General features: G+C 38.9%; 2 protein-coding genes and 2 long non-coding RNA genes across 6 annotated transcripts in view; 2 read left to right on the forward strand and 2 right to left on the reverse strand.

Annotated features, from left to right (window-relative positions):
- The window catches only part of trappc9 (trafficking protein particle complex subunit 9), a 272,399-nt gene that overhangs the window by 170,468 nt on the left and 75,800 nt on the right, over nucleotides 1-26,131 (reverse strand). The window lies entirely within an intron of this gene.
- Nucleotides 3,667-24,968, reverse strand: rxfp2a (relaxin family peptide receptor 2a). Its single transcript, XM_046059803.1, has 13 exons — nucleotides 24,875-24,968; nucleotides 24,046-24,120; nucleotides 23,485-23,556; nucleotides 21,395-21,466; nucleotides 19,954-20,028; nucleotides 15,510-15,581; nucleotides 15,366-15,437; nucleotides 14,952-15,181; nucleotides 12,232-12,377; nucleotides 9,795-9,890; nucleotides 8,379-8,547; nucleotides 6,425-6,643; nucleotides 3,667-6,003 (listed from the first exon to the last, which is right to left on the reverse strand). The coding sequence occupies exons 1-13, from the start codon at nucleotides 24,940-24,942 to the stop codon at nucleotides 5,738-5,740; spliced, it is 1,632 nt and encodes a 543-aa protein (XP_045915759.1). The 5' UTR covers nucleotides 24,943-24,968; the 3' UTR covers nucleotides 3,667-5,737.
- LOC123977218 lies at nucleotides 10,295-11,991 on the forward strand. Its single transcript, XR_006826592.1, has 4 exons — nucleotides 10,295-10,370; nucleotides 10,904-10,986; nucleotides 11,636-11,698; nucleotides 11,816-11,991. It is a non-coding gene; the product is annotated as an uncharacterized LOC123977218 (long non-coding RNA).
- Nucleotides 14,354-17,969, forward strand: LOC123977219. The gene is made up of 2 exons (XR_006826593.1): nucleotides 14,354-14,476; nucleotides 17,816-17,969. It is a non-coding gene; the product is annotated as an uncharacterized LOC123977219 (long non-coding RNA).

The following is a 26,131-nucleotide window of genomic DNA, read 5'->3' on the forward strand; positions in this document are numbered from 1 at the left end:
AGGGGGGGGGGGGGGGGGGGGGGGGGGGGGGGGGGGGGGGGGGGGGGGGGGGGGGTAAAGTATGTGGCTATTCATCTTAAAACAGTCCAAAAATAGCATACATGGAAATCAATATGTATGATTCCATTTTGCCAGATGACAGAAAGTCCACAGTAGTGGTGCTGCCTGGTATCTGGCTGTATACTGTGCGAGTGCCTGTAAATATTACATGCTGCAACACCGGCTTTCTCTCACTAAATGTGCAAGCTGACTCCTGAGCATCTCTGCTGTAGAATAATAAAGTGATAATGCCCGCCACTGGACCAAAATCAGTTTAAGTTTCACAATTTGAAGGCTGTGTTCTAATCCACAACCCATAACCATATAACTAGAGAATGGTCCAAAGGCTCAGACATGTTATCAGACAGGGAACCATACTGCCAGACATTCATGCGTTGTGTTACACTACGAGATATTTTATTTATGCCCCCAAACTGAATTTGTCAGCAGCCAGCAATGGTGACTTGGCTGGTCATTAATGTAAGCTACCTAGCTGTTAGCTAACATGCATTGTAGCATATTCTCTTTCACCGACATCACGAAGTGTGAATTTACAATCAACGGTCGCTGTTAACCTAAAGACTGTCGCTTAGCTTATCTGCCTCGCAAATCAGCGCGGCATTGTTCTTTGTACGAGTGCTTTAAAGAAACGCGGAAGCGTGTTCACATTTTCTTTTATATCACCACTATAACCAGCTCTGCCTGTAGCTAACCGGGTAGCCAACGAGCTAGTAGAAGCCCCTGTGGTAGTTATATCGATGTTATATCAAGACATCGCTCGGTTGCTTTGTGGTCACACACAGGACCAATTAAACACCAACCGACACAGCACTAATGCGACATAAACGAACAGTACCTTTTCTGTGTCGACCCTGGCGACTACAGGATCATTTCCTGGCACGGGTTCTTTGTTTATGTGATTAAATGGCTTGTTTTCATCAATCCGTCTCGTCTCTCTCCTCCAGGAGTCGTACCGCCCCGGCTGACAGCGCTACTGCTCAGGATGACAGCGCTCCGCCCTTAGCAACCAATCTGAAGCCGAGGTTCTGGAAACTGAGACAAAGCTCGTTCCCTATTGGTTGGCGGCTGTGTCCATCATCGTGTCGCTAGGGGCGCACCTTGGTCCAAGGGCAGGACACCTGCTACTAAAGGATGCTGAACGCCGCAGGTGCGGTAAAATCAAGTGATGAAAGAGCCACACACTAAGATTGAAAAGACATGTTGTTAGCTTGACAATGGAGGCGTTTACCACAAGCAGCTGCACAAACAAACGACTACATCAAATAGCCAGCTTCTCTTGAGCTTGCATTTGTGTTGTGTTTTTTAAATATCATTAAATAGCCTCGGCCACTTAATGGGCTTGCTATGCACACCAAATCTGCACTTTAATGAAATAAGGTTAGCATTTTCCAATCCACATATTGTTAATATTCATACTTTAAGGACCCTTCAAGACATGTGCCTCCAGGACTTTGAGGTGTGCAGGAAAGATTTTAGGTGACCCCTCCCATCCCGGTCACAAACTGTTTCAGACACTCCCCGGCAGGAGGCTGCGGTTAACAGTACCAAAACCTCTCGCCACAAGAACAGCTTCTTTCCAACCACAGCTGGGCCCCCTACAATACATACCGTAAATGTCTTTGAAATCTAACGTTAATATTTTGCATACCTCTGCACAAATTGCCATATTGCACAAAGTCATTATTATTCTTTTATATTTTGTCTATATTATATTTATTATATTTGTCTATATTGTATTTATATTTACATAAATACAGATACTCTCCTACTCTGTAATATGTCTGCAGAAACCCGGAGTAATCTACATGTAAATATCTGCTACATTGTTTTTCTCTACACATAGTTCAATTATTCTTTTATGACTTACTTCTGTTTACTCCATATTTATATATTTTATTATTTATGTCTGTCTACTTGTAGCACCTTATCACCCTAGCAAATTCCTTATACATGTAAAATATTACTTAGCAATAAATCTCTGATTCTGAAAATCTCTTACTGGATGTGTGAGGCATACACTATGAGTGTTTTTATGTAACTTCTGTCACTTATTTAGCCTGTATCTTTTTTATTATTTATATGTATCAACCCACCTAGTACAACTTGTGTTACTGTTTAACATGTAATCACATGTTCCAGTCCAAAGAAAGGCAGGCTAGGTTAGTTGGGGACTCTAAATTGCCCTTAGGAGTGGATGTGAGTGTGAGTGGTTGTTTGTGTGCCCTGTAATGGACTGGCAACCTGTCCAGGGTGTACCTTTCACCCAATGTCAGCTGGGATTGTCTCCAAAAGATGAGTATGAGACAAGAGTTCAGAATTTCAGCTTTTATTTCCTGGTATTCACATCTAGATGTGTTAAACAACTTAGGACATATCACCGTTTGTATTAGACCACACTTAGGTGAGCAAAAGTGAAGGAACAAATAATCTTAAAGAAAATAACATTTAATATTTGGTGGCATAACCCTTGCTTGCAATAACTGCCTTAAGCCTGTCGGCCCATCGGTATCACCAAACTGTTGCATTCTTCATTTGTGATGCTATTCCAGGCTTTTACCGCAGCTTCTTTCAGTTCTTGTTTCTCCCTTCAGTCTCCTCTTAAGGAGGTGAAATGCATGCTCTATTGGGTTAAGGTCAGGTGATTGACTTGGCCAGTCTTCCACTTTTTCCCCTGATGAAGTCCTTTGTTTTGCTGGCAGTGTGCTTTGGGTCATTGTCCTGCTGCAAGATCAACTTCCTCCCGATTAGTTTCAATGCATTTCTCCGTAAATTGGCAGACAAAATGTTTCTGTACACTTCAGTCTGGCCTTCTTCCTGCTGATGAGTGGTTTGCATCTTGTGATGTGGCCTCTATATTTCTGCTCTCTGAGTCTTCTTCCAACAGTGGATTGTGATACCTTCACTGTGGAGGTCGTTGGTGATGTCACTTACTGATGTTTTGGGGGTTTTCTTCACAGCTCTCACGATATTTCTGTCATCAGTTACTGTTGTTTTCCTTTGACCGACCTGTTTGATGTCTGTTGCTCAGTACACCAGTAGTTTCTTTCTTTTTCAGGACTTTCCAAATTGATGTGTCTTGCTATGCCCAATGTTTGTCCAATGGCTCTGGTCGATTTCCCTTCTTTTCTCGGCTTGACAATGGCTTGCTTTTCTCCCATAGACAGCTCTCTGGTCTTCATGTTGGTTTATCCTCTTTAACAGGAAATGCAGTCTTTATAGGTTTGAACCAAGGATGAAAACTTAGACTAGTCATGCAGAGCTATTTATGTTTGGACTATCAACCTAAAAGGCAACACCTGGGCAACAACATCTGTCAGTCATATCTTCCAATAGTTTTGCTCACTTGAAAAATGGGTGGGTTCAAACAAAGGGTGGTATGTCCTGAGTTGTTTAACACATCTAGATGTGAATACCAAGAAATGAGAGCTGAAATTCTGAACTCTTGTCTTATACTAATCTTTTGATCTTAAACCCAAATGTCTTCAGTGAACAACAAAAACAAAGGAATTTGCCTTACCGTTACAATACTTTTGGTGGGGACTGTATAACAACTAACAGATCTGATGAGGTTATATGAGCATACGGCTCACACAAAAGGGCAAAATGTTTGTTGTATTGTTGTTGTCTTTTTATTATTTCTGTCAAAGAGCCATTTCCAAGGGGAAACCAATAAACACAAAATTCACCAACCAGACTCCAAAAAACACAATGATATACAGAACTTACACAGAGAAGACGGTACAACAGGACAGTAACAATAGGAAATAATAATCCTTATTTCATCAGAGGAGGTTCCACTGCTTTGTATGTTTTGCAGAAACTTGTAGGTACAATCGTCTTTTTCCACTATCTGGATGTTGATAGCTGTCATTGAATTTAAGAAACTGTTTAAAGAGAGCAAAAACATAGGCATGTTATATATCAGTATAAAAAAGTATAAATAGAAACATGAACCAAAGTTCAAAATAGTTCAGGTGACGTCTGACAAGCACACTGAAAACAAAACTGAATTAAACAAATGTCTCATGTATTGGATGAGGACTGGATGTATTAAATTCAATGTGACAACCAAATGTTTTAATCCAGTCCAGGTCAGTCACATATTAAGGGGGTTAGGGTATCAAGATTATTTTGGTTCAGATTCAAAATTAGTGAGAGCACATACTGTCCATGCAGATAGAGTACACGATACAAAATGGCATGTAACCAACAAGGGGGGAAAAATCATATTACACCTATTACACCAACAACATAGAAAATATGGCAAAAATGGGCGTCAGATTACGGTCAGTGAAGAGCAGGAAGTTAGCCGCTGCTACACAACTGATGCAAAACATTCAGTGATTGTCGACGGTTGAGTCTCTTTCTTGTGTTTTTCTCCCATTGACTGGTTAGCAATATTTAATGTGCCATTAAACGTTTTATTTTTTAGATTTGTTGCATAAAATAAATAACATTTGTGACATTTTTTTAATATTTTGTACAATATGCTAAAATCCATATTCACTCCTTCATTTCTACCTTTCTGTGAAGAGGAGGTTCTAGGAAAGGGGTATTACAGAAGGAAATCACATTTCACTAATCAGGAAAGCCAATCAACAACTGATCAAGACAAATTACCAGAAAGAGAACAAAAGCAAAAACAGGGAGCAGAGAGCAGAAATACAGAGGCTTTAAGCAGAGAGCTTAACAAATGAACACCTTGAATTGTGTTATTAATTTTCTTTTAAATTGTGTAATAGAATATATCAAAATGACATGTAAAATTGACTTTGCACTGCAGTTTAAGTGGTAGATGAAATCTGAAATCTGTGTTCCTTTTTGTGCACATTAAATGAAAATGAATACAACTGCATTATGATTCCATAAACCATGTTTGTGCTACACTTTGTGCACTCCAAGAGTCATTCCTTATTTTTTGAGTGAAAACATTAATCCTTGAACCCACTTCCCAGCTCAGCGTCTGATGAGCATTACATCTGTGAGCTTCGCCCTCAAGTCACTCCATAGAAAAACAGTGTCTGTGAGATAAGGGAGATATTTGGCTGCATGTCTCCCAGCGTCCTCTCCTGCTCGAGCTCCATCATCTGACGAAAGGGTCATTTAAGTAAAAAGTGACATATGTGAGATACTTTTCTTGCTTAAGACATTGAAAGTCCATTGTGATCGTCCTCAGGGTGGCATTGAGATGTACAGTATAATTATGCTGGTATTTATTCTTTCATTTATCTCCTCTTCTTTGTTAGTCCAATTATATATCCTCTCATGGAACAATTTCAAATGTATAGCCACATAAGCATGCAAGCATCGGAGTGACTGTAGCTCTAGAAGTACAGAGGGTTATCCGCTAATCGTGCGGTTGGTAGTTGGATCCTTGGCTCCTCATGCCTACATGTCGTAGTGACTTAGAGCACTGAAACCGAAAGTGCTTCCTGTATGGATGCATGGGGGGGGGCGGGTGTGTGCGAGAAGCATTAACTACTTGGCACAAAAGCATCTAATTATGGTCATTTTTACACGTGTCAGAGCATGATGAGGTTGATTGTTAATCTTGGTCCACCAGGAGGTCAGTCTCGGCAAAACATGCTAGTGCTACATGTAGGAGCCTAAAGAAGTAATCAGCAATAGGCCCTCGACCCGTAGTTTACAAAGCGGCCAGGAGAGCTCCGGGCCTCCCTCAGGCGTAGCGGGGATCTGCGGCGGTCAGTGACACCCGCTGGAGGTAGGCTGGGGTCTGGTAGCAATGAGACCTTTGCGCCTCCATGTACATTGTGGTGGAGGTGAGGCTTTTGCGGTCTTTTTTCAGGACATGTCGTCTCTGCCAGCGACAGAGTAAGAGTTCCACCTGCTCTCTGAAGAAGCTGGTGGTCAAGGTGTAAAGGATGGGGTTCAAGGCACTGTTGATGGGGAGGATGAAGATGACTACCCAGCTGGAGATAGTGCCTAAAACCAGAAGAGGAGCAAATATATCCACATGTTAAAGCAGTGCGTGCCTTTGGATGCTTTTTCTTCCGTTATTCCATAGTCAAAGATTCAAATAGTAGAACACTGTGTCAGGGTGACCTAGTGATTTATGACATGTTTAAGTAAAGCAAATATAACTGCTACACTTTACGTGGATAGTCCGTCTACAGATATTTTATAGAGAATTTGTAACATTTAAAGTGTTTCGCTTTGTCTGTAGATGTTTATCAGATTATCAATTAACAGATTATCAGATCATGTGTGAGAATTTATGAACAAGTCTTAAAATAGATTGTAACAAGCTGAAATGTCAAATTCTCAATGAAGTATCTGTAGGCGGACTATCCGAATACAGTGCAACCAATATAACCTTAAACACAAAGTACCATTTCATTCTTACCAGGTATCTCCACCTCCATTAGTGAGAGGACTTTCACCAAAAATATGGGAATCCAGCAGAGGGCATCAGAGAACACTATGAAGAAAAACCTGTTGGCCACAGCCACATCTCTGTGCAGTCTGCTCCTCACATCTGTGGCGTTGATGCCAGTTTTATAGATGGAGTAGAACATGCTGGAGTAGGAGAAGACGATCACCAGGAATGCCACCAGGTTTAGACCTAAAGAAATGCACATGCTATTCACACACATAAATGCAGTGGTGGGAGAAGTACTCACTTCCTTTACTTAAAAATGTAAAAACACTTGAGTAAAAGTATAATAGTACCATCAACAAAACATACTTAAAGTGTCAAAAGTAAAAGTTCTCGTTTTGCGTCTTCATATGGAGTTCAATAGTTTAGTCCAGTGGATCCCAACCTAGCGGTCGAGTCACTTGCAAAGGGTCACAAGATAAATCTGAGAGGTCGTAAGATGATTACTGGGAGAGGAACAAGGAAAAAAACAAAGTTCTTTTTTTGGACTTTTCTAAACTTGTTTTATTTAGGGACATAAATACAAATCTAAATCTTATTTGAGTGCGAGGGCATGATTTTGAGGGAAAGCAAAACAAAATCTGAATATGAGATCAATAAGTCATGAGCTCAAATTTAAAGACCATCCTCTTGAATAAATATAGAAAAACAGTCCCATCTAGACACATTTTTTTTGTAAGGGGTCATAAGCCAAAATCGATCGAGACCACTGATTTAATCTTTAACAATGCATTGTATTTTTATAAGCTTACACTTTTATATGCATGCGCCTACACACAGATTTTCATTTAAACCAAAATCAACCAAATTAAGGCTGGTGCCAAAGTAAAGGTGATAAAGTATGGGTCATGAGCATCAGTGTTTTCAGTCATGTCAGGGTAGGATGATGGATGCATGGAAAATGTGTGTAAGGGTGTTGTAATGTGCAAGAAACAACTAAAACAGCATGTCCAGAAACAAAGGCTAAGGTGGAACCTGTGGAAGAAAACAGAAAGTAGTAAGTTAGCAGGGAGATCTGTGTCCTCAGCTCAGCAGCATCATCCCTAAAAATGAGAATAAGGCGTTACAAATACTCTACAGGGCAATAAGCCCAAGTGCCCAGAGTTTCTGCAATCAGTCTCAGCGCTTCACCTGAAAGAGATAGACACTGGCCACGCCGACACACAGGGCATCAGAGCATGCACTCTGAAAGAAAAGCTGGTGATGAATAACAAACATGTGGCACCTCATGAATTAATTCACAATATTCTTATTTTAACAGCCAAGTGATGTAAATGCTGCCCCAGCCTTCAGACAGAATATGCCCAGAATTTATAAATCCCTGTTGCCAGTGCTCAGTGAGAACATTGAGTAATAAGAACACAGACTAATCATTTATTGTTGATGGAGCCATGGTGTTTGCGATTTAATGGCCTGATCCAAGGTGCAATGCCCTTCTCTGTTCTGTTAGTTGGTTGTGTAATAATGCTGCTCAAAATGTGATCAGATCACTCTTACAACTTTAAAGATCAAAAAAATAAAGCTGCATCAAATTTCATCTGCACATCCTTACATACAAATAATGCAAAATTAATAAAAAACGTAATTCAGTGTAATATGTCTCCATGATAAACAACAGCATGTCTTATTGTATTTAAAGCTAGGTATTTAATCGCAGTGGTTAGTGCATCTGATCACTCAGTGTTCTTTTTAACCTTTCACTGATTGGATTAAGAGGATTTCACCACTTCTCAAAGCTGTGTATTATATGTATGTAATCTATACTGTGTACTGTGAATATACAGTATATTATATTGTCAGGCATACACTAGCCTACACTTAAATTTAGACTACTGATTTTAGGAGGTTTAGGAGGTTTTTAGAACATTGCTATGTATGAGTATTCACTGTAAAATTTGTTGCTGTTTTTTTTTCAATTTACCCAGAAAAATCCCTGTGGAATATCCTTTGGCGGTAGGTTTTTCTTGCCTGTCAGAGTGCAGGGGAAAACAGACTCCATTACGTCCATAGTAGTTTCCAAACACGTCCTCATTCATTAGGGGCACGGCAGCGATAATGAACCCCAGTAGCCAGATAGAAGCCAGGATCACCTAGCAGCGGGACGACAAATATGCTGTTAGGATTTCTGTTGCTCTTCAAAGTCCACAGTGAAAAATTATTTAAGCTAATTGATGACTCATTGGATGTCCACACTTTCATTACCTAATGATTACTCCAAACATTTACTTCAGTGTAGATGGAGGCCTCCCCATCTACACTCTCTAGAGAAAGAAAACAGTAGGTGGCAGAGCTTTCTCACAGAGCAAAGAGACCCTCTCTCAGTCAGACATCAAGGATACAGAAGCATTTAGATTTAGTTGGATTTGGCTGAAAATGCTCTGCTCTTTGAGGGAGCTCTCAAAGAATCCAAGCAGCAATAAGGACTATGCTGGAGAACTATTCCGCCATAACAAACGTGAACATTTGATCTAAATTAACAATAACAAAAATATGGGACATAATGAGGAGGATGGGGCAGCTGAGAAAGCTGTGGCAGCAAAATGATTTGACATCAGCTGAGTAATAGTGAGAAGTGTCAGGTTCACCTGGAATATAATTGTACCCGTCTAGTCAGCTGTGAATGTGGCAGTGATTATAAAGCATACATGAAACAGCTGTTCTGCTTGAACTAACACTATGCTTTATACATGTATCACTACTCTGTTCTCTTCATTATTTGCTTGATCATTTATATCACTTTATGTCACATTAAGCATTTGAAGAGCTACAAAAAAGTGACTAAGAGGTACTCAGATGAATTTTTGATTCCTTCCTGAAGGGTTGAAAGTGTCAAACATAAACAGCAGTTTTAATGAGTGTCTTCATTAATCTTTTAATCTCAATCCTAGCAAAGAACCCCTTTAAATGACTTAGTTGTAATGTAAAATTATTGTAATTATGTTAACATAAAGATGGCAACGCTGAAATGCTTTTGCATGAAACAGGTTTTCTAGCTCTACCTCAATTAGGATCTGCTCAGCAACATAATGTGTCTATTTTTGGCAAAGGCCATAGAGTGTTTCATACTGAGTGCACTGGCTGAGCGCTCAGCAGAACACTTTTCACATTTCCTTTTACTGAAAAACTACTACAGCATAGCAAATCAAATATTTTTACACCATAAAGTTGTAGGATTACTTTACACAGCAAACAACGGAAGTGAGCAGTAAATTCTGGTGTTGCTTCTTTGGAGATATCCTATATAAAACAGCACGAACAACAAGAGGATCCAATTAAATTAATCTGAAAATGCTAAGACATCCAGCAGACAAATTCCTGTACTAGTACTAAAGCTCACCCCAGTCTGAAGTTTGCCTGGGCGCAGATTGCTGAAGGGGAAGACAATGACCAAGAACTTCTCCAGAGTCAGGTAGGTCAGGAGGAGGACAGACACCTGAGGGAAAAAACTCACTAAAAATCTTAAAGGAACATATTTTTACTCTAACTTCTTACAGTACCACTACTGCCGACAATTTCCCAAAGCATACCCAGAGCCGGCTGAGCCACTAAGTGACCTTTGCGGTGGCATAGGGCCCCATGGCCAGCAGAAGGCCCTCTACAGTCACTGCTTGCTAGTGGTGGAAAAAAAATCACTGAAAAAAGAAACGTAAAATAAAATAAAATGAAGACAGCTCTCTATATTATGCACCATAATAAGCATAGTGGTTATTCACTTTAGTTGTATACTATGGAAAATCAGCTTGCTCGGACCTCCCCGTGACTCCTGACACACCAGAGCCGGCTGACCCTGTGACGTCACTCGTTATGCTGGGTCAGTCAGGCTTGATGTGAGACAAGAGAAGATCATATTTGTCTGGACATGTAAAAAGACAACAGAAGAGCCTCGAAGAAGAGAGGAGTCAAAAAGATAAAGGTAAGTAAGCCCACAGGCTCCGTTTTCTTATGCCTGTATTTTTAGATAATCTGAACTAAAGGTCTTACATCAGTCATGCTGGAATTATTAACAGTGCTAACGCTATACTTGCTAACATGCTAACCGCGATTAGCATCACAACTTTTACAAACTACATAAAATTGGTATAGTAGTAGTGTTATACCATAGTATAGGATTAAATCTTATTATTAAAATTGATTAAGTTAATATTGTTATTAGGACATAGATCTTTTTCAATCTTTTATCTATCTACATTTATTCATTTAGCTGACGCTTTTATCCAAAGGGACTTACAACTGCTATACATGTCAGAGGTCGCACGCCTCTGGAGCAACTAGGGGTTAAGTGTCTTGCTCAGGGACACACTGGTAGATGGGTCACAGTGGGGAATTGAACCCCGGGTCTCTCACACCAGAGGCTGAACCGTGCGGAGGGAGGTTGGGGGGGTATTTTCATGACCAAATACAACATGTTTTCTCACAAATCGCACTCTGCTATGGCCTCCTAAACAGATGGACAAAAAGAGGATCCGTATGAGGATTTGTAAGTAAAGCGCATATGGATCAGGCTGACAGACAGAGGGAGAGGAAAAGAGGTGTGTGAGTAGCCATTTCCTGTGAACCATCTACTAATAATAATGTTTTTAATTTTCAATTCAGGTTTCTATTTCATGACAAATTCCACAAAAAATAATTGTTGTAGTTATTACACTATTACACCACCATTACATTTTTCCTGTCGTGCACCCCCTAGAGGCAGCTCATGTACCCCCAGGGGTGCACGCAGCACACTGTGGGAATTGCTGATCTAACACATATACAGTCTATCTAACATTATCTTTGGAGCTGAGCTTTTCAAATCTGGTATTATAAAGCATTTAACAGAACAAAACCAGATAGGCCAGGTTTGAACACGGTCATGTCACCCAAGAAGCTGACACTGCTGTTAAGTTATGTGTTGTAGTTCAACCTATAGAGATGCCCTGTCCTTCGATTATAAATCCAATCTGTCAGGTAGGGAGTGTGTAGTAGCTGTTTTAAAGGACTGATTATTGAGCAACATCATGGAGCTCCTCCAAAGCTGCCAGTGTTTAAAGGACATCTTATCTAAAGTCACTTTTTAAAAGCAGACAGCATCAAACTCTTGCAGATTGTCCTGCATTATAAGATCCTCCAGATCTAATGCTAAGAACACAAGTCATTTCAGTTCAGTCAATTTATTTATTTATTTTTATTATTTCATAGCAGGTCCATCAGCCTCCACCTCTACCTCCATCATTGGTGTCATCCAAGAAGCTGACAGTGCTGGTAAGTTTAGGCCTACATCAGCAATAACTAAACAATTATTCACCTCTAGGAACACCCAGTGTATGAACATGTCAACTTACTAAAATTACTTATTTTCTGTGTTAATCTTCCTCATAGGTCTACCTGTGCCTACTGAAGTGGAGGGCAGTACCATCGTGCTTACTACCACACCTGCCTCTCCAGTGGCCTCCTCTCCTCCAGTGGATCCAGCTGACTGGCCATCAGTCCCATTACAATGACCCATTTTTTTTAAATATTTGAATCTATCTAAAATGTATATCTACATCCATGTTTGCTTGCTTGCAGTCTTCTTCTTCACTGCCTTTGCTGGCACATTACTGCTACAAACTGTAGCTAAATACTGTGAAACTGACAGCAGCAGTGTATATCGTGCCGCCCTGTGCACAATACAAACAAAACAAGGACCCACACATCATATGAGTGTGCGGACTGACTGACCGACTGCATATAGTTTGCATATTTATGTATGTGTGGCTGTGAGTGGAATGTTTATTGATATTACCGTAAGTTACCTCTGAGGAGAGCATGGCCAGGAATCCAATGGTCCGACATTCCACACTATCCATCCAGAGCAGGGCGTTACGATTGTACTGCCCGCGAAATTTTACATCGAACACTCCAACAAAAAACAGGTACACACCCATGAGGCAGTCTGCACCTGAATGATAAGAGAAAGTGACATACATGAGCCCACTTACAGAGAAATGTGCTCTGGGTGTGTTTGCTGAATGAGTCCATCTGGTACATCCTGCTGGCACTTCCTGCAGCTAGACTCCAAATTTCTCATTAAAATACACACCACAGTACTTTATTTCTACCCTCCAGAGAAGACAAGAGTAATCAGTTGCATGGGTGAGAGAAAATATGTCAGTCATTGTTTTGTTACCTTTATTCAGGGGAGCTTCACTGAGAGAAAGCCTCTGATCACATTCACACTGTTACACATTCAGTACAACTACACTGGCCACTAAGCAGCACTGGAGCAGTTGGGGTTATGGGCCTTGCTCAAGGGCACCTCAGTGGTGGTAAATGACGGAGGGCAAGCACTACTTGGTTTACTTTCCACACACAGATTTTATCCTGCCAGTCCGGGGACTGAACCGGCGATTTCCCGCTCACAAGCTCACTTCTCTAACCTTTGGGCCCCTACTGCCCATTTGATGGCTGATTTAAGGACACAAGTAAGCCAACATGACTAATTTTTTAAGCCTATTTTTAGCTTTCCTGCTGACAGACTACCCATTTTGGATTTTAAAAAAAGGAAAATAGAGGGTGTTCATGCTACAGTATAGTTTGAAATGATAAGTTCTGAATAAAGGTGAGATAGCATAGCAAAGTGAGTGAAGCCTGGAGGTGGAACAAAATGCAAAAGGGGAGAAGAGGAGAAAATGACACAGAACAAGAGTCAGAGAGTGACGGTGTTATATAAGTAAAGTTTACACAAGAGTTCAAAAAAAGAGAATTGACTGAGAACACCAAAATGAGAAAGCAGAGAAGAAACAAATGGTGCACAATGAATGAGAGAAATCAAATATCAATTATAAGGCAGTAGATAGAAGGATTTATTTTGGAAAAACCCACTTCCATACCCGTTAAAAATGTTCAGTCTTTTGCTTGCCTTTGTAATTGTTGAAATGCGACTGCTCATGGCTGGTTATTTTGAAATGAATCTTGATAACACCTCTAATCCTTTTTAAAGCTGAAGTATTTGGTTAACGTTTGATCTTACCCAATATATTAAAAATGACATAGAGATGTAGCTCCCTTAGTGACCTTGTGGTGGACTTTCATACAAGGCATAAAAACAAGCAAACCTGAAGATATTTGCATTTACTTTAAGATCATCTGAGTGTTTCGTTTCGTCTTTATCATAAGGTGTGTTGCTCTTGACTCAAACTGTCTCAGTTTTCTCAAATATATATTAAACAACTGACAACAATGAGTACAGCCATTTTGACATGCAGTGACTCAATTAAATATGTAATGGCAACAATAATTAGAATAACAGGTTCACTAGAACACTACACTATCTTTGGGCACTTACGCCAAAGAGAGCAGTGGAAGTTATATGAGCCACTAAACTCTACAGTTCCCCGAAGCACTAATCTCTTCCTCACTGCAATTTATTTTAGTTTTATCTAAAAAAATAAGAGGATTTACTGTGACAAAAGATTGTATTAATTACAAATCCATTAGATCCCCCGCTACTATGTTAGCTTCTGAAGGCTAGTTGACCTGTGCCATTATGTGTTCACTTCATCATCTCCTGAAAATTAAAAGAGAGCAGCGATTCAAAGGTCTGGACCCAGGCCACTTGACTCCATCACACAAGAGTCACATCTATAGATCTGATTTTTTTTTTGTTTAATTTCTGTGATTTTTTCAATACCACATCTAATTTTCATTGAAATTATTTTTAAAGAGGTAACATTATGCTCATTTTCAGTATCATAGTTTTATTTTGGGGTTGTACCAGAATAGGTTTACATCTGTTCATTTTTCAAAATCTCATACATTGCTGCAGCTCCTCTTTTCACCGTGTGTTGAACACACATTTTAGCAATGGAGTGAAGCATCTCACTTCTATTTGATCTTTGTTAGGAGTTGCATATGCGCAGTACCTAGTTAAGGACTACTAGCCAATCAGAAGCAGAGTAGGGCGGGACCTGAAAAGCCGTAACCTGGTTCAGCTTTGATTCAGCTGTAAGTGTTCACGATCAGCTTTGCAACGTAGACTAGAATGACAGTTTGAGAGTGGTAAGTTATGAATTTGTAACAAATGTATCTTTCATACATAATGCTTTAACTGTGCACTGTCTCTACATCACAGAAACAACAGCTGGAGGGTATGTAACGTTTCGTTCGTGAGTGTGCTGCAGCTCAGTGTTTTTGAATGCATGCCTAACAAGCCGCTAGGCGAGCATTATGAAGCATGTTACAAAGTGAAGCAGATAGGTTGTGGAAGTAAAGGCTGGACTACAATCGAGCTGTTTTCAGGCAGTTCAGGAGCAGTGTTTTCTGTGGGAGGTGGGAACTCCCTTTGGGGTGGACTTTGGGCTTTATCACTTTGCAAACCTATTACATGCACAAAAAAGATATATAACATTTTTGATAGGGTTTGGTTTACTTCCACCCTTACATGCAGAGTGGAATGCTACATTTTATTCTTGTATTTCTGTATTTGTGCATAATACACCATAGTTTTGTGAGAGTACTGTGTGTGGTTACTCACAACAGAGGACTTTGATGCAGGCAGCATGCAGGTTGTTCTCTGCTCTTATCAGTGACCTCATGCCGATCACTAAAAGGTTACCAAAGCAGGTGATGAAAGCCATGACCCAGACAGACACCCGCAGCACCATGTTAGCCAGCAGGTCTTCAAAGGAAGAGATACCATCTGTGTTGGGTTTACAGGACCGGACATGAGGTGCATAGGAGCAGTACTGGAACGTCTTAAAGTAGCTGGTAGAGAAAAGGAGGAAATAAAAATAGAAGGTGGTAGCAGATGAAACAAGGGAGAAAGACAGCGTTAGACAAACAATGACACATACTGTTGAGATAAACAGATGAAGACACATCATGTTTGGTTATTCAGTGGTGTGTTATTAGTGTGATGATTGTCATACTTGTGTAGTACAATACGTACATATGGGAAAGGTTCTTCATAGGCAGGAACATATTCGCCTGAATATCTGGGATCTCCATCCCCTCCAGCGCCCTACAGAAAACAAAGCATTCTTCACCACCGCACGGGCTGCAGCAAGCAGTTTCTTTGAGTGTGTGTACTCACAGAGACTGAAGATGTATCAGGTGGTTGAAGTGGCTGGGGTGAATGTTGAGAAGGGGATTGAAGGAAATATTTCTGCAACGCAAAACAGATGATGATAAACTTAATAAAGCCTGCCTGGGTGAAATGTTGTAATGCATGGCTAAATTACAGTAAAATCCCATTAAATGGCGACCTGTATAACATTAATCAGTAATATATATAGTATCCAGATATTTTTGGATGGCATTGTTGTAAGTTTTGGATTCATTTTATTTCTTTTACCCATTTACCTGCTATACCCGACATTAATGCAGTGCTGTAGTACACTGCATATTAATGAAATAGAATGAAAATGTCAAAGTTGCTACAACAAAGAGTACTAAACAAAAAGTATGTCTAATAAAGTTGATAAAATGTTGGTTAAAACATTATTTTGAGCTTTGAGTTTCCACCCTGATGAGCCACTCTAGCCCCACTCATCCATCAAAAGTACTTCTGTACTAATACCTTTTCGTACTTAAAGTATAACATACTTTCTGTTATATTTTTTGTTGTTTGTTTGCAACAAGGCATCTATCTCTGTGCAATTCAAATCCTACTCTGATTTTAGATTTTATGTTTCTTCCTCATGTTCTCAAAATTAATTCCCATCTGACTATTTCTGAAGTGATACCATTTGTCTGTACTTCATTATTATGTAGTTCACGTTTAGCTTAGCAGTATTGGTTTGCCCATAATGTGGCTTTAAACTAAAGTTTGTTTGGCAGTTTGGCCAATGTTGAAAGACATGGACGGACACAACCTTCTTTTTACAAATAAGGCTTGAGTAACAACAGTCCCTTTACAAGACAATATGACTAAGCTATTGTTGCTTTGAATGTGACTTCAGGGACATTTAAATCACAAACCTTCAGTGCTGCTGGCACAAACATCAGTCCTGCAGACCAAACAGATGTTCAACGTGAAACAAAAGTGTGTGCCTCCAATATATCAGTCTCTTGGCTCGTTATTCTAGCTATTCACTAATGGTTACCTACAACTAAGCAAACGCTAAGATCACATCAAATTTTGGCATCCCACACATTTAATAAAAATGGAGGTGCAGGATGTCCTTGATAATAGTCTTACCATTTGTCCAGGTCAGGTTGGGATATGGAAAATATTGCTCCAAAAGAATCTCAAAGCAAGAGTGGGTTGGCTCCTGTCCTGAGCAAAATGTCAGTGGTTTCATAGATCAATTAAGAAACTGGCAACAACCTTGTCTCTTTCTATTTCTTTCTTTCTGCATGTGTCTTTTATTGTGTTGTGTGCATGTGTATCATATGTGTGTGAATTTTACTGGCTGTTTTCTCTGTGTGGGTATTTTACCACCATCATGTAAAATTTTAAGTAGTTGAAAAGACTTTGACAAAGATTCTTAACTCAGGACAGGAAAGAGAGAGAAAGACGATGAATATAATGTTGATGCACTAACCTGTTGGAAATTTTGTATCAAGCAATGTGAGCTGCCTGAGATGAAACGTTAAAGTAATATGTATGTATGTATTGTGGAGATCCTACTCCACATTTTGTTTTGAACAAAAGTCTTTCTAAGAAATGTTGAAGTATGTATTCAAATTAAAGGCATGGTAAAATAAATATTCACTTTAATGAGCTTGGCAGATTGATATCATACTTTATCCCTGTCAAATTTTAGAGTAGGCTGAAACAGACAGCAGCACAGTTGTTAATTCTGGGCGCTGTCCAATCTGAAACCACACATCCAATCCACCAATTACTCTTTAACCCCATGTAACAGCTGAACAGACCACACATAAACACATACAAACTACATTAAAAGCTTTCTGTCAAGATAGTTCAAACTTTCTGTGAAACTGATTTTTAAGTTGATTTAAAGCGGGAGAGATGGCCTATTTTTGACAAGCTACTGTAACTACTCTATAAAACAACTCTGACATTTAATTAACTGAAAGTAATTTGTTTTTCAAATGTTCTAGACACTAATGAAAGAGACTGTTTTATGTGTGAAAATGGACAGACTATGAGTCACAAATATGGATTACAATTTGAAAACACAAAATATGTCATGACCTGGCTGTGCCACCTCTTCTGCCCTCATGTTTTCCTCCGTCCCTTCCCTTATCGTTCCTGTCAGTCTTTGTCTAGTTTGTGTATGTGTGTGTGTGTGTGTTCAAGTCAGCACCAGATCGTCCGTTTACCAACAGTGGTAACTAGCGCTAAGGCCCAACTCTAGCGTCTTGTTAGAAAGAGTTTGTTGATCAAGTCTGTGACCTCGCTGACTGCCTGTGTTTTTCCTTTCCTCTCAGATCCCCGCTCTGTTCGTAAAGACACAGCTTACCTGCCCCGCTCTGTGTTCTTGGAGCTTGGTTTCCCTCAGCCTGCCCGCTCCCCGCCTCAAGCCCACATCACCCACCTTTGCACATTCTCAACCTGTCAATAAACTATCCTTGTATGGACTAACCCGCCTTGTGTCCGCTTTTGGATCCTCTAAGCTGCTCATAACAAAATATGATCTACAAATAAATTTGAAATCCACAAGCAAACTTCATGATCCACAAATAGTGATTGTGGATCGTATTCACACTCTTCTGCGGTAAAACAGTGTCAAAATGATTTGCAGAAAAATGTGAAGGGATCCAAAAATACACTGTGATCAACAAACAGAATTTGTCTTAGAACAATAGTTTGAAAATACAGACTGTTTGTTTTTGTTGTTATGAAACTATAATTTGTAAAACAGCAAAACAGTAGCATCAGAATCCTGAAAACAAATGCGAAACAATCCACCAATAGACTATGACCCACAGGCGCAGACAAGTCATTTTGAAACAGACATATTAAGGAGACTAGTGTATATAACGTGGATCTGTCTGTCTGTCACTGTTAACAGCGACTGCAGTCAGCAGGTTAGTTTACACACTTCACTAGAGTAACATAGGCTTCATGATCAAAGAAAGTTTTATATCACAACACTTGTCTATATTCTCTCTCTCTCCCCCTGCGAGTTAATCGGAATAACCCTTTATTTAGATTTTACTTTTATAACATGCCAATTATCTGCCCTTTGAATAGCAAAGCCATTGTGATCATGTGTTTATATAGGGCCCATAGAGTAATTTGTCATATGATAACAGAAAATAATAATTTGTCAATCTGTGTGGCTCAGCTGAAATCTGCAACCTGCAATTTTGACTGTGGCAACTTTGCCAAATTCGCTGCACAGCCTGGGCCTGGACAGTTGCTGGGTATGTAATAACATTATCAGTGGCTGCTTTCCTCTCATGTTTTCTATTTCCTGGCTCACTGGTGAGGCCAACAGGAAACTAGTGCAACAAAACCAGCATTATGTTATTAGTTACACTTAAGTTTTTTCAAGTCAAAATGTCTGAGGCGAAAAGCATTTATTGAAATTCAAACCTTTGTGATGTTTTTCCAGACAAGCAAACTAACAAAAGAGACAACAGCTGCTGTTGTGAGTTGTCTTGATTATATAAAGACATTTCTTGTCAAAGTGTCCAAAACATTTATAGGAGATTGAAATTTCCATCACAGGGATCCTTTATCCACTATGTTGTCCATTATATTGTTTTGAACTACAAAATGCAAAGAATTACAGCACAGTTTTCATGTAACCAGTGATCGAAGAAGTATTCAGATCCTTTACTTAAGCTGCATTGCCTCACTGTAAAAATATTCCGTTACAAGTGAAAGTCTTGAATGGAAAATGTTCCTTAAGCGTGTGTACGTCAATAACATTAGAAAGATTTATCAAAGTAAAACTTCTCTCTATGCAGTACTTTTTATTACTGATGCAATAATGTGCCGCCAGCATTTCTATTAGTAGCAGGAATAGTAGGTCAAAGTGGAGCTCATTGTTACTACTTTACATACATTGGTGAGTTTAATCTATAACAATGCATCAAATTTTATAAGATGATCGCATGTTTTGAATGTAAAATCTTATTTGGTGATTATAACTGTCAGATAAATGTAATGGAGTAAAAATATTTCCCTGTAAAACATAGTGGAGTAGAAGCATCTGTTTTTTTTTTTTAATGCTGTAGAAGTAGAATAAAATGGAAATAAAGTACCTCAAATATGTACAGTGTCAGACTATGACAATGCATTTCACATGTTAAATTTGTATAAGTACAACATTTATGGAACTATGGAACAAATATGATACTTGTGCTCATTATTTCATCCCAGTGTGAAATGACACTGAGGGCCATTTCTCACTGTTTTTTCAAATGTTGCTTGGCGGACCATCTTTTTGCACTACAACATATCTGACAGCAGGGCCTGTGGGAGGCATTAATAGTAAGATAAATTAATGTGTTAGTTTTTTTTCATATTTTAAATACTTATTTCAGCCTAATCCCCTCCCATAATTGTAACGTAATGAAGCACACCTGTCCTCGCAGCCAGACTATCAGTCACTCACAGTTTAAGAAGGGACTTGGAGAGGCTCTTAAAGGTGTTTTTCGGCAGCTCCCTTATCCTGTTGCTGGACAGATTCCTAAGCACGCCGAAAGAGATAAAAAGGAGAAGGAAAAAAGAAAGGACAAGCTATTCAATGGACAAAAGAAAAACGAGAAACATGCAGATTCACTTACATTCATTATGTACTCCTTTACTACCAAAAATGGATAGTGGAAAGCATACAGAACATACTCCTTAACCCAAAGCACAGATATTTCATGTTTAGACAAAATTTACCAAAAAATGTCATCATCTACATTATTTTCTAAATAAATAATAATAATAATAATAAAAAATAACTAGCAGAACATCAAATTAATAAATACGGTCAAAAACTGTTGATTTTCTTTGCAAGGATTTATCAGAACATCAAAGATTAACTAAATAAATCTCAGCAGAACAAAACTATGTTTTCTAATACTGTTTCCACTGAATCTCTATCCATTACCTTCATTTTAAGACACTTTATTAGACTTTTATGTGAATACATTTTATATTCAATCATAACCATTTATTGTGTTGCAAATCTGTGTTGCTATAGCTCACAGCTGGGAGTTTATTCATCCTAATAGTTGTTCTGTAAATCACTTATGGTCTCAGAACATTATACTAAATTTGTTGTTCGTTAAACAAACTTTTTTAATTGAACACAGATAGGTAAACATTAGAACATCCATCAAAGGATCGACATAATCAACCATCAGCTCCAGGCTGAAATGTAATTTACCTAATCTGCCAATCCAAACATAATGTGGTCATATTGTAATAGTTATTGAAGAAATATTGTGAGCCAGCTGTCAGGTGCGAGGAAGAAGGTTTTTGGAGACTGATGAAGTTTTACACAGCAAGTTTAATGAGACTTGGCCAAGGAGAAACAGTGTCAGCATCCAAAGTGTGAACACAAGGAATGCCAACACCAAATCTGAAAGATAACATTTTTTGGTCCCTTTTATGTTTCTGCTAGACCTGTCTTACCTTTCCTTGTTACATCAACAAAGCCCCTCAAGAAATATCCTCAACAACAGTATATTGCACTGATTGTTCTGATTACAAGATTTTGGGGAATTGTTTCATTCTAACGAACCACTGATTGACAATAAATGGCAGTACTCTTAGTTTGATCAGTCTTTAAAAGTCATGTGTTCATTTCTTTTTAAAGAAATGGTTAGAGTTAACAATGATCTTTCAGTCGGTTAGAAAATAATTAAATTTGAATCAGGCTGCGAAAAATCCATCACCACCGGAGCATTTACATATTCTTAAAAAGACATTTCAGTCTCCACTGAAACCCAGTGATTAGTTACACTAACCACCTTGTATTATTATTTAATGTTAACCGATATAAAGTGAATTGATTATAACAACAAAATGATAAAGACACGAGCAAACTGGCTGTTACTCACAGTTCAGCCAGTTTCCCCAGAGACTGGAAGGTATTTTCAGGAAGGCTTCTGATTCTGTTGTCCATCAGTAATCTGAACAGAACAGAGGCGCTGTCAGAAACCTTGTGAAATTTCTTACCTTGTTGCAGTATCTAGAATATATTCGCTAACGATTCCCACACTGCCCCTTCCGTTATCAGTGACATAGTGCTGATTCAAACTGGAGTTTCTGTGTTCTATAAATTCTCTTGCCAATTTACACATTAACACTAATTAATAGATGCAGCCCAGAACTACAGAGCAACACGGGAGAAGACAGCAGATAAATGTCTTTCTCAGGGACATCTTAACTGTGTCAATGTGGACAAATAGGTGTGGCTCTTTCTGACCTTCTTGTCATAAGTGATGACTGATCCAACATGACAACTGAACACATTTTACAGACAGAGAGTGGTCGGTTTTCATCTGACTTTCTGTCTACTCTATCATGATCGGAAATGTCTCCAATAAAGAGACACATGCCATTTGTTTTGTTTTTTAATTAAAAACAGATAACAGACATAAACAGAGAAGAACAGTGCATAACTCCTTGTTCTCTGATCCAACAGAGTGGTGAACAGAATACATAATTAAAGAACATGCCCTTAAGACTGTCTGACTAACTCACCCTAGTGAGTAATACTACTGTGACTTAAGATGGAAATGAAAAGAAGCTTGGATATCAAAGCTGATAGCTTATGTTCATGTTTGGCAGTCTATGACACACTGGCGACAGACGCTAGTGCCCATGGGTTTTAGCCTCCTCGTCAGCGTGTCCGCCTCCCGTACCTGAGGTCGCTGGTTTAAATCAGGGCCGTGCAGTAAGTTCTCGGGGGCACCCGGTTACATTTGCATGTTATCAGTTGAATGACATAAGAGAGCAGTGTTTCCCACAGGATTTGAAGAGACTATGGTGTGTGGACCTTGGACCCTCTTGGGGGGTCTGGGGCCATGCCCCCTCGAAAGCATATTTTGTACATTTTAAAGTTAAATGCATTAATTTGGTGCATAATTAAGAGGCTATCTATGAAGAACTTTGCAAACAATGTTGAGCTATAGTAAACTATTTGATCTTAAACCCATTGTATAGCCATAAATGGTGATGAAACAGCAACAAAAGTCAACAAATTTATTTGATGTTTTTCCAGAAACCCTAAAACAAAGAAAAGCAAAATAGAATAAGTAACTTCCCTAACATTTTATTGTTGTTGTTTTTTTTTTACTTTTAATGGACACATGTAATATGTTTTATACTTTCTGTGAATGTAATACAATTAATCTTATTTTCATACTCATATAACTTTTAGACACCTTATTCTGAAAACCAGGCTTTGTCACAAGTGTATCCTCACGCTAAATTGATCAAGTCCGACCCAATTTGATAAATTATGTTGTGTGTGGTTCTCGTATCGTGCAACAGAAGACTTCGCAGCCTCTCTTCAGGTAGGACTCTCAAACTGTAACAATTTAGGCGCGGCGAGCTTAATCGGCTTCTCACAAACGAGTGACAGAAACAGACCGTTACGACTACGTTACCGTAGTTACCACAAAAGACAGCTTGTTTCAGACAGAGGCTGAAATGAAGCCCTACATGAACGGCCAGTTTAAGATTTGGTTGATCAAAATCTGTTTATTATGACTTAGAATTTATTATCGGAGTTAGTGTGGCTCATGGTCCTAAAGATGCAATGGTAAAAGGGTTGCAAGTTTCTTTGAGGAAAAATGAATGAATGAATGAATTAAAGGGGCATTATGTTGTTTTCAGCAGCCACCAGCGGTGCAGTTTTAAGATCAGGCGTGTGCTTGTACGAAAAACTGCATATAGCCCCTTTAAGGAAGAACATGTTTTGTTCGTAAAGACAACATGGCATCATTTATGGCAGAAGCACAGTTACTGAATAAATGAATGATGTGGCTACATTTGCCATCATCCTTCATCGCACTTAATTTAAAGTTTATCTTTTAGGAAACGTCAAAAACTCCCTCAATGAAATGGAAACAAGGCTTATGACTATGATAAAAATTATAAATGTTTCAAGCATTTGGCATTTTTAAAGATTTTAAACACTCACAGAACTTCAAGCTTGCTGCAGGTGTTCAAGATGGAGTGGTTGAGAGTTTGAATCTGGTTACCCTCAAGATCCCTGACAAAAGCAGAAATATGTGGCGTTAATGTAAATATGTAGTCCATTTCATTTTCATTGTTCATTCAAGTTGAACTAGAGATAGGCTAGTAAGAAAAACATAGTGACAGGCATTGTTTGCTCTGGAATTGTTAGCTCTGTTAGCAGTAATGGGAAATACTGCTAACTGTTATTAGACTCAGGCAGGAGTGCACTTGGTGACCAAATATAGTTGGTCAAGCTGACCGACCATGGTGACATCAGATCAGGACACTTCACCTCTCATGCAGTCAAGTGCACCCCTCACCTGATCCTTCCACTGTCAGCTATGCAACCCCTGTTACCTCTATCTACCAGCTTAATTTGTTTTTATGTACGCACACAAGCACAAACACACACACACACAAACACACGTCTGTGGTAAATTATTTGGAGTACAGACATCTACTGAATTACACACATGCACTACACACCTGCACACACACAAGTACACTGTCAGAGCAGACTCACAGCCAGTCCAAGGAAGGCATATGTTGACAGAAGCTCGGGTGAGGAAGATGCTGCAGCGAGGTGTCCACCATAGATCTGACAAGAGAAGGAAAACATGTTAAAACAAAACAGAGGTTAAGTGCCACACAGCAGGATTTCCCACCAGCTTGTGTACCTGGAAACAAAAGCTCTGTGACTTGTTTGAAAAAGAGAGAAACAACTGACAATGATAAATGACCGAAATAAAAAAGATACTGCAAAAGTGATTAATGTGTTGAAAAACAGGGAATTAAATTTTCAGTCGTGTATAAAAGACCTCTCTTGCACTGAAGTCTAATTCCACTTACTTCAAACACTAAATAAAAATATATGCATATATGGCAAACATAAATAAAACAAATGTTATTCAACCATTGTCCTGCAGAAATAGGGCAAAGGAATCCCATGTGTCATATCATGATTACAATAGTAAAATGAAATAACTTTAGTGCCTAAAGCACCCGAGCATCTAAGAACAGCAGCAGATAGATAGATAGATAGATAGATAGAGAGAGAGAGAGAGAGAGAAATATCAATAGAAAGATGCACAGAATGACATTTGAAAACTAATGAACATCCATCCATCTTTGTGGTCTGACTATAACGTTTATTTTCCTATCCTGATTCAGGTTAGCAATTATTCTCAAAGAGTAGGAATATGTTTTCTTTAAACTATATCTATTGATATAGTATATGCACAGCTGAAATATCATACATTTCTCATTTCAGAGAACTCGGACATTTGGGAATTTGAGATTTGATTTCAGTCAGCATAAAACAGAAGATTTTTAAGAAAAACAATGCAACTCACAGGTACATGAGAGACTGGAGCCCAAGGAAGGTATCCTGGGACAAGGTTAGCGGGTTATGATCCAACATCCTAGCACAAAAATAAAAAACCTCTTAAATGATGCAATCATATGACCGAACTTATGAAAAGAATAGATCAGCATTTTAGGGAATATGCTTGTTTGCATTTTTACCAAGAATTACATGAGAAGATCAATACCACTCATGTCTGTACGTTAAATTTGAAGCTACAGCCAGCAGGTGATTAGCTTAGTTTAGCTTAGCGATTCCCTTATGGACCTATTTCCCAAAATGTTAAACTATTCCTTTAAAGCAGTACAGCTGATATGTCTAATGGAAGAAATCAGAGAGGATGAAATCAGAGAAGATTAAAGAAAAGTGAAGCATTTTATGACAATAACACCATGCACACATATGGTTTTGGGTTATTAGTTCTGGTTTTATTTTGGTAAATCCTACCTACTGTGTATTAAAATCAGAATCAGAATCAGAAATACTTTATTGATCCCCGAGGGGAAATTCTTTTGTCACAATTGCACACTTGTCAAAGGTATATGGATAAAGAGTATATAAATATAAGAGTATAAATATAAAATATAAAGACAAATATAAAGGATTGTGGGTATGTACAATATTTACATTATTAAGAGTTATTATGGTGATCCAAAAATTATTAATTATTATATATTTATTATTAATTATTAATTATTAATTATTAATTATTAATTATTAAACAGATAATATTGCAAAAAAATAGATAATACGGTCCAGTTTAAAAACTAACTAAGTATCTGTGTGTCAGACACTTAGAGGGAGGAGTTATAAAGTTTGATGGCCACAGGCAGGAATGACTTCCTGTGGCGCTCAGTGGTGCATTTTGGGGGAATGAGTCTTGCACTGAAAGTGCTCCTGTGTTTGAGCAACAGATCATGGAGTGGGTGGGAGACATTGTTCAAGATGACATGTAGTTTGGACAGCATTCTTCTCTCTGACACCACTGACAGAGAGTCCAGCTCCAGCTATGTTCACTTTGCTTCCTGTCTGTGTTTTTCCCATTGTTTGTATTATGTTTTTCGTTGTGTCATTTATTAATTCATTCCCCTAAAACAGGGTGGCTGTGGCTGTAGAGCGGGTTGCCCGTTAATCGGAAGGTCAGCGATCCAATCCCTGGCTCCTCCAGGCTGCATGTTGAAGTGTCCTTGGGAGATTCTGAACCCTAAATTGCCCCTGGTGGCTGTTCCACCAGTGTATGAATGTG

Source organism: Micropterus dolomieu, linkage group LG09 (assembly GCF_021292245.1).
Source record: "Micropterus dolomieu isolate WLL.071019.BEF.003 ecotype Adirondacks linkage group LG09, ASM2129224v1, whole genome shotgun sequence".
NCBI classification, from domain to species: Eukaryota; Metazoa; Chordata; class Actinopteri; order Centrarchiformes; family Centrarchidae; genus Micropterus; species Micropterus dolomieu.

What these genes read in the sequence shown, in the direction of transcription:
- rxfp2a (XM_046059803.1), bottom strand. Translation starts at nt 24,942, where the DNA reads ATGTTGGATCATAACCCGCTAACCTTGTCCCAGGATACCTTCCTTGGG. An exon ending in CTGATACATCTTCAGTCTCT is followed by an intron (nt 15,438 to 15,509) that starts GTGAGTACACAC and finishes TGTTTTCTGTAG; the next exon opens with GGCGCTGGAGGGGATGGAGA. An exon ending in TGGCCATGCTCTCCTCAGAG is followed by an intron (nt 9,891 to 12,231) that starts GTAACTTACGGT and finishes TTTTTCCCTCAG; the next exon opens with GTGTCTGTCCTCCTCCTGAC.